The sequence below is a fragment of the Opisthorchis viverrini genome, assembly GCF_000715545.1.
Source record: "Opisthorchis viverrini unplaced genomic scaffold opera_v5_28, whole genome shotgun sequence".
NCBI lineage: Eukaryota > Metazoa > Platyhelminthes > Trematoda > Opisthorchiida > Opisthorchiidae > Opisthorchis > Opisthorchis viverrini.
The window spans coordinates 28555-37447 of record NW_008751684.1 but is presented as its reverse complement, the minus strand read 5'-3'; the positions used below and the strand labels follow the sequence as shown (position 1 = coordinate 37447).

Below are 8893 nucleotides of genomic sequence, written 5' to 3'. Positions count from 1 at the left end.
GAGCACGGCGTTTCAGATGTGAGTTAATCGCTTCTGTTTAGGTCTTACAACGCGTGTAACAAACAAAGATTGACAGTTGAATGCTTATGCAACATTTAAAGGTGAGGAAATCTCTAGAATAATTTTGCCCCGTGCGATCGGTAAACCTGTGTTGGAGTACAAAATGTCCCCCCCCTTTTGTAACCTTGAGGTATTTCTAAAGACAATCGTAATTGTGAATGAATCAAACTGAAAGCGTCGACGGTCTAGACTGAAACCCAATTGTGTATGGCAAATTTCACACATAAGAAAACTTACCGCCCTGGTGATTTGTCGTTTCTCTTTCATCTTGTGTCTTCGCTTTGTTTCTCTTTGCAAACAAATCATCTTTATCTGTTTCAACGTTTCTTGTATTACGTTGTTTAGTACTTCCGCTTTTTCTTTGGTTCTCTCAATGAGACGCTCAATCGTCTGAAACAGAGTCAGTGCGTTCATAGTCGATCAGTGTAAAAATATGAGTCATTCGTTTTAGAATTTCATTGGATGACAGAACCTTCTAGCGTTTTCTGGTGGGTTATTAAGTCACTTGAGCGGGAAAAAATGTCTGCCTCGAGAATAGAATTAAACTTCACGTGACCCAAGGTTGGATAATTGTGTCTTTCTTTGAATCCAGTGTGACCATCCTACGAACATCGTGAATCATGGTGCCAAGGTGAATGTCAACCAATCAGTCATTTCGATTTATCGGTTACGGTTTTGATCACCGGAAATTAAGAGGGTGCGAGGCCAAGCCTTGGAGTTGATGGCATGTTCAATTCGTTTGGGGAATCGGGTAGCCACGCATTGAAGGCGATAGCTTCAATACAAGAGTACCACTGACTGCGAGGTTGGTTCATTTCTTCCAGAGATCAGTCGCGGGGTCCCCATCCAGGGAGGCGGCGATTGCCGACCTGACTAAGTATACTGGTTAGTGTTTTCATACTTTGTTGACAGAACACATACTGTTCAAATCTCGATCGCTTCCACTGAACACAGAGCTAGGCAAAAAGTTCTCTGCAAGGCGGATTGTGAATGCCAGTTGGCCACATTGTTGGCCGATTGTTTAAATGCCCAAACGACCAGCGTTCGAAACACCCGGGTAATTCACAATAAAAATGAAACAACTGTATTTGTCGCAGTCAGTCCAATTTGGGTTCAAGTAGAACATAAGGTTGACGGAAACCCGGGGAATGCGCCTACCTGATGACCCCCAAGCAGGGCGAAACCGGTCGTTGGCTGTTGACGGATTTTCAGCAACCTTATGAGTAGTACATTACAAACTGTAAGGACCTTTTCGGCTTTTGAATTCGGGCTGACTTTACTTACAAGAGCACACATTCCATAGGAAATCAGTTGCGTGTGGCAGCTAATTTCCTCTGAGCTTCTCTTATTGCTCATAGGGTAAGATACTGCAGTGCTTTCACAAGTTTGCTGAAAACTCTCCGACAGCCCATGGCGAGGAGTCTCCGGTGAAAACTCATTTGATATGAAACTGGGTGCATTTGTCGAAATTCGTCCACTCTGGGTTCAAGTAGAACGTAAGGGTCACGGAAATTTGAGGACCGCGCCCACAGGCTGGGCTCCCAGAAGGGCGAAACGTGTTGTGGCCTGTCGAAACGTTTTCAGCTACCTTGTGAGTGGCTTCCTCTATGAAAACATATCGCATCTCAAACATCGTACCAATTAAAAAATGAGGTGACTTTCGTGCAGCAAATTCACTCGAAGGATACTATAAATGAGAGATTCATTTTAATCTGCCATGAAAACACATCTGATATACGAATGAATGTAGTCTCAGATTTGTTTATCAGCACCCTTGAAGAGTGCTTGTTATTCTCATTCGATTAAAGAACGGCAGGACCTCCCGAGGCTCGTCTGACTTTCCAAGTAGACAAACGGATTATGGGACCCAATATTTTACTGGGTGCTCAATTTTGTAGGTGCGCGGCTTATTGTAGAGTGAGGTTAAATAACAAAAGGTCAGTGGTTTGTAACAAATCAGATGAATAGACCTGGTCTGTGGCACTGGTCGAAGGAAGAAATACACTGGAGAACGCCTGGGTCAGTGAAACGTCAGGATTTAGAGACTCTGGAACAGTTGCTTCAAGGTTAAACGGAACACAGTGTTGGGTGGAATCTTATGCCAAATCCGCTTTACCGCTGCCACGGCCAATAAACACAAACCGCTTGGGATTGGCCGGATGATTCAGCCGCCTGCTTGTCCAACATCTAGGCGAGCCCTGATTGGTGGAGACTGTGGACCTAACAGCCAACCACGATCCACTATCGGCCGAATGCCGGTTGCCAATACCTCCTCAAAAAGGGGAGGGATATTCTAGAATCTTGTCGACTGATACACCTCAAATACTGACCCGGTTTCTGAGGTTTAATACACGTTATGCACCTTCGGTGGTTTTTTGACAAGAAGCTCGAAAGATTCAGACCGAGAATGGAGCTGACACATCACCGTTATTACACCAGACAGAGATCCATAGGAATCGATTACTGAAGGTGGATGTTCACAGCTAAGTTTACGGTTGCGTGCGTTCGTGCAGTTTACCTTACATAGGTGAAGAGAGACTGGCGACCGAGAACATACGGAATATGTCAGTGTTACCTACTCATTCGTGGGCAATTTAATAGCGACACAACTAGGCCATTTACTTCGACTGAGGTTGGCTCAGCTTGAAATGAGCCCCCAGTAGTCCCCAATTAGCATGTCTTGAAGCAAACTTTAAAAGAGGAGACTACTGCCATCTGACCAAACACTAGCATACACTCCCGAGCTACCTATTTTTCGACAAATTGAGGATACTATTCAATAACCTGCAAGTAGTTAATTTTGTGTAACAATCCAAGCAGCGAGCCAGTCTTGGGGATCAAGTGTGGGGGATAGGAAGCGGCGGGCTGCGCTAAGCTTCAGGTTAGATGTTGGCGTATTTTCGCCCATAGGCTCTCGAGGAACTTGTGGCGAGGTTTGAAACAACATTCATTACCACTTACAAACTCTTAGGCCATTACAAATATATTACGGGGCAAAACTCACCGAATTCAGTGCTTCAATCTGCTTCTGAAGTTCATTGGCTTCGTGTTGTCGTCGCTAAATGCGGAAAATCGGAGAAAAAATATTAGAGGATACCATACACAACCCAGTTGATAAAAGCAACAAAGCCTAGTAATGATCTGAATGCATAGTAAAGATATCATTAGATGCCTACTCAACTTGTAAACAAGGTGAAAAGCTACAGGGGCTTTCTCGCGAGACATAACATAAGCAAGTCAAATTGTCTACATCGATGTGGCTAGAAATGGGGTATGTCATTCAGTTGACTTACTTATGGTCGGAACGAAAGTACACTGGTTTGATTACATATGAAACGCAAGCACAATTGAGCCAGATAATCCTTTAAAATGGCGGATAAGTCCTTTTTTAGGATGGAAGAAAAGCGGCGAAAAACTATGCTGTTACCCGTAAGTTTCACTGTGAATGCGTCTCGGTGAACCGCTGTATGAAGGATGGAAAATGTGTCCGCACAAACTACTAGTGTGACGGTGTATACTACTGATGAAATATGCTCGTAATATCTATCCAGGTGTCAAAGCGCCGTCTGAAGGAAGCTTGGTGCGGAAAATACGCAGCTGCTCTCTGCAGTGTTTATTCATTGTTTCTTGACCTTCAAACAAGGTCTCAGAAAGTTCACTTTTAATTTTGGTGACTAATGACTTGTAACCGCTTATTTCGTGTTGGCTAGTAGACAATTACGCACTACAGATCGTTCTCTCCTAAACAGGATGGCAGTTCACGTAGAATTAGCATAATATGAGCAAATTCCAACTTCGCTGTATTGTCCTCAGTCTGCCTTGTACCTTAGGTAGCTTGGTAATAAATCGAAAAACCTCGTCACTCAATAAATCCACCAATTGATTTCTTCAATGAAGGCATTTGAGATATTTCAAATAAATGTGCATTATTTTTCAAAATCCTTTAGAATCGATGTGGTTTCTACGTTCACAAGTCTGATCAACCAGTAGTAAACACACCCGAGTTACCTATATTTCGACAAATCTTGCCCAGCACTTACCCGTTCCCGATTGTTTCGCACGCGTCCAGTCCCTTCGTGATCCACTCCAGTCAGACCAGCATCTCCTCCACCAACCTAGTTCAATTACGATTCGTCGCGGAATGAATACTCACCATTTGATCCGTTACAAAGTGTCTGCAAGTAAAGTTGGAATACAGGAGGGATACGCAATAGCGCTGTGCTGATCACGTCAAGATGGTTAGAGCTGATGTAGTAAGGATGCGAACGAAACAAATTTGGAAACAAAAACTTACTTGAGATTAGGGTCACGGACTGAAATGTGAGCAAGTTGGAATGAGTAGTGAAATACATTGTACGAAAGTGCTGGGTATCATTTGAAAAATCGACAATTCAGAGGCACCATATCCGTACACGATTGTTGAAGTTCATGTCATATGACGTAAACAAGTCTTTGGAGTATTGCAACGCTGCGCTTGCAAACAATGTATCAAGGTAATCTGACCTGAGCCATTGCGGCTCATCATAAACCGGCAGACATTTAGTGAAGACACCTGTCCAGAACAGATCCATATTTAGGCTGCTAGAGGAAGGCGACTATTTGGATGGCACATGAAACAAATAAGTGACATCTGAAATCAAACGTATAAAAGTATTTTTGGACCCACACTCATTTGCAAACAAATTTGGTTCTGATAGAGACTCACCTGGAACCCAGCTGAATCTCTCAGTTTTGATGTCATGCAATTTGAGTTCAAGTAGAACATAAAGTTGACCAAAAGTCAGGGACGGCGCCTACCTGATAAGCCTCAAGAAGGGCAAAACTGGTCATGGGCTGTCGAAGAGTTTCCAGCAACCTTATGAGTAGTTTCCTTTATGAAAATATACTGCGATATCTCGAATATCGTGCCAAATGAAACATGAGGCGGCCCGTGTGCAGCACATGCAGTTGTAGAACATCATAAACGAGAGATTAAGTTGAGTCTCTTGTGAACACCCATTAGTGTGCAAAGGAGTGTATTTTGCGAATTTCGTCCAGTGTAAGTACAAATGGAACGTAAGTTTGACGAGAAGTTGGGGGATCGCGCTTACCTTATAAGCTCCAAGAAGGTCGAAACCGGTCGTGCGCTGTCAAAGAATTTTCAGCAACCTTATGAGTAGTGCATTGAAAGTATTTTCGGACCTTTTTTGGCAGGATGATTTAAAACACGCCCGACATGATCAACCGAGAATTTCACTGACCGCAGGTCATGTGACTCGACGCAGCCTCATTTGCACTTAGGTCAGTCACCAAGCTTTTTCGTTTGCTCCATCCGTTGAAAGTGGGTTGAAATTTGCGTGAGCGAGATAATGCAGGACCAAGGTTGCGGATAAATCCAATGGCTGCATTACACTGCTCATAAGGTTGCCGAAGAACCCTTGAACAGCCTGCACCGGTTTCACCTTCTTAGAGCTCATCAGCTAGGCGCAGTCCCCGAGTTTCTGTCAACTTTATGTTCTACTTGAACCCAAATTGTATGAAATTATTGGAATACACTCAGTTGAAAATCAATTTGGTTTTGACTGGTGACTGACTTAAAACCCAGCCGAATTCTTTGTTTATAGTATTTTCGAGCAACCGAATGTACTGTTGCACGCAGCCTCATGTTTCAGTTGGTACAGCATTCGAGATATCGCGATACATGTACAAATGTAATATACTATTCATAAACGAGGGATTCAGCTGGGTTCACGGTGAGTCTCATTTCAGAACCAAAGTAGTACGCAAATGAGTGTATTTCACTAAGGTCCTGTAGCTGTTATACCGTTGAAAAGAGGTTTGCCGTTCACTTATTATCAGGCATAAAGTAGGCAGTTACAAGTCAGTAAACACGGAAGTGATATCTCATCTCCTCATACGTTTTTTTTTCAAAAAAACTGAATATTTTCACGCATCCTCTTGAACTTCACCTTCCATCAGATGTGGACACCTGACCACCAGACTCGCATGCTTCATCGATGGTATAGACCGCTACACCGTGACCCGTCAGGAGCTGCCGGTTGCATAACTTACGTAAGAACACACAAAATGACAGGATCATTAAACCACTCACCCAAAGGCACCGGCTCCAGCTTGCTTGACTCCGACAAGAGCAGTTTTGCCGTTTCCAGCAAGCTAGTCTGCATCGCTTTGCGCGATGGTTCCGATATGGGTGTTGTGCGATTGGGCGAAAGCGGGTGCGTTTGCGTTTGGTTTGGCGTCGCGCGAGACCATCTGCTGCTCGGACATGTGGTCACGGTGATCGTGTTCACCGTTCCCATCGAAGGACTCAGTGGCTGTTGTCGATGCTGATGTTGCTGTGTCATCCCGCTTGGTTCGTCCGCTACACTACTGTCTGGGCACAAAGCGTTCACATTGATTTGAGCCCTATGAAAGGCGACTGCCTTGGGACGTTTTTGCAAAAAAGCCGGACTCTTTTTCTGGCATGTGGACTGTGGGAGAAAGAGCACATCTGCCTGTGATATTGAAGTTGAATTATCCGTCCTGAAATTTGAAAGTTGGGGCAGGTAGGGCAGACGAAAAACTGGTCAGTACCTGATCATCCAAAAATGTGCAGTGTGACAGTCGAAACCAAGTACTGAGTTCCTGATAAAGGATCCAGAAAACCTAGTGAGAAGATGCTGAAAACCAAAGAAAGGACTTGGGTTTGAAATTCTACGCTTCGGTTTCCACTGTATAATTTCCCCAACTGTCCACGTACACTACTGTCACCAACAAGAGCGGTGGGTTGCGGTGATCCTTTGAGTAATCCCTCTCGTGATTCTGATCAATGATTCAGTCATCCTGGTGTCATGGCATAGCCAGTAAGCAGGCCAAGGAGGCTCAGTATGAGCTGGGTGCACTACACACACTTCGAGGACCATATTGGTCGTTCTGCTCGCTATCGAGGTGACATGATAATTGCGGTGCATCGTACCAAAGTTCAACGAGGTACTTCGATGCACCGCCAACTCACTATACATTGAGTTCATTACTTCAGTTTGGGGTGAAATGCATGAACAGTGTTCACCGCAGCGAACAGAACAATAAACATATAGAGTTCCCCACCAGAGTGTCGGGTGAGTCAGCCAGCGAAGTAGGGTAAGGAGAGAAAAACGCGGAAACATGTGAAAATCAATAAGTACAGAGGAGATCGTAGGTAAACGAATGAAGAACTTATCAGCTTGTCAAGTTCAGCTGGATATCAGTTAGGCGTATTTCCAAAAAAGCGAGTAAATCACTCATATGAACTATTTTCGGGTTTCCAAAACGCCTGTCACGGAAGACGTTTTGGATAGCTGTTGCAATTTAGAAACATCTGAATATGAGCCATCGAGTGGAGTACAAGAGAGTACATCCTGGAGATTGCACACCGCACATATCTTCAACTTTGTCTGCAAACAAAAGATGGGCTTGTGTGATCACCTTTCTTTTCAAGTCTACCTGAAATCACCCCTAGAGATCGATTCCAATTGTTTTTATAATTTTCTTTCTCAGTTCCCGGTAACCACACTATCGAGCTTATGAATCCGTCCTCCGTTGGAGAAATTATTGGGATCATTTCTGAGGGATAAAACCATCTTAGAGGAACACAGTAAAGAATAGAGAAATGAGTGACGGATTATGTTCGGCATTGAATTTCTCGGGTGCTTTACACTTCAGGTTTTACTCCAGACACCGCATCAACGATTTCTCGCATTACTACGGGCCAGAATATGCCTTAAATCAAGAACATCTATAAATGAATAATAAGTAAATAAATAATAACAAATCTTCGGTTCAGGAGTGCCATGCTAACCAGGGAAAACACGCGAACTCAGCTACTGCTGGGTTTTTCTAAGCTTAGACAGAAGCAGTCGAAATGCCGGTGTTGGATTCGAGCCAAGCACTCTACGGTCCGAAGTTCGCTCGTGAACCACTGGGCTACCCCGATGACGCTGAGTTTATCTGGGCGTAAAACTGATCGGAGTCATGGACTTGCATCAAAGGAGCTTTAAGAACAATGGTGCTTATCAAGATGCTGCCATCCAGCGAGGAGAACGCTGGTTGCTAACTGACTACACAGGTTGACATCCAGGCCTTTGCCGTTTGCTGTCTGTCGATGATGCCACCGAATAATGCCGTTCATCCACAGTATATAATGTTGATGACTTGATTCGAACGTGACTTCCAATTCGCTGCTACGCTACAAATTTCTTGTCGTGCGCACGTCATTTGTCATTTACTCGATAACGTAAGAGAAACGCCATATTATCGTCGATAATAGTGTGCTTTCCGTGATTGCAGGGTGATTTGCGATTTTCCCTGCCTAAGCTCCCTATAGTCCTAAGGTCACGTGTTCAACCGGTCGGCCCAGAGGTCATGGGTGTGCGACTCTTGCTTTTCGGCTTTCAGAATAGGTTGTCTTCACTTGCGGAAAGGCTGTGTGTAGCATACACTCGGATCTACCAGCCATTCCTACCCGCAAGTACCGAAAACATATTCGGTTTATCAAAACAGGAAGGAACTACACTGTCGTTTGACATTCATAGGCTTGTTATGGCCTTGCATACATGTTAGCACTGCTGTTGTACGGCAGTTCATCTCTAACGAACTTGAAAAGAAGCAGTCATATGGACGAGATTATCAGAATGGTTTATCCTTGAATCTGAAGAGACGTGTGTATCAAGCTACAGTACGGACTGTTTTCTTGTATGGATGTGAGACTTGGCCTATTCGAGCAGCGGAACTGAGACGTCTTCAGGTGTTCGACAATCGTGGTCTATAGAGGAAAATGTTGGTAGCTCAGGTAGCGTAGATGGTGGTCGTTGGTTTG

General features: G+C 44.2%; 2 protein-coding genes across 2 annotated transcripts in view; both read right to left on the bottom strand.

The window, feature by feature from the left end:
• The window catches only part of T265_12971 (hypothetical protein), a gene marked incomplete at both ends in the record, with an annotated part of 28999 nt that extends 24109 nt beyond the window's left edge, over positions 1–4890 (bottom strand). Inside the window, 7 exon segments of the mRNA XM_009166585.1 lie at positions 298–450; positions 3065–3118; positions 4101–4175; positions 4214–4235; positions 4355–4373; positions 4766–4853; positions 4858–4890. Of these exon segments, the coding sequence (XP_009164849.1) occupies positions 298–450; positions 3065–3118; positions 4101–4175; positions 4214–4235; positions 4355–4373; positions 4766–4853; positions 4858–4890 (444 nt within the window).
• A 1217-nt stretch (positions 4891–6107) lies between these two features.
• Positions 6108–8893, bottom strand: part of T265_02307 (hypothetical protein) — a gene marked incomplete at both ends in the record, with an annotated part of 12880 nt that continues 10094 nt past the window's right edge. Inside the window, one exon of the mRNA XM_009166521.1 lies at positions 6108–6582. Within this exon, the coding sequence (XP_009164785.1) occupies positions 6108–6582 (475 nt within the window). The remainder of the gene's footprint in view (positions 6583–8893) is intronic.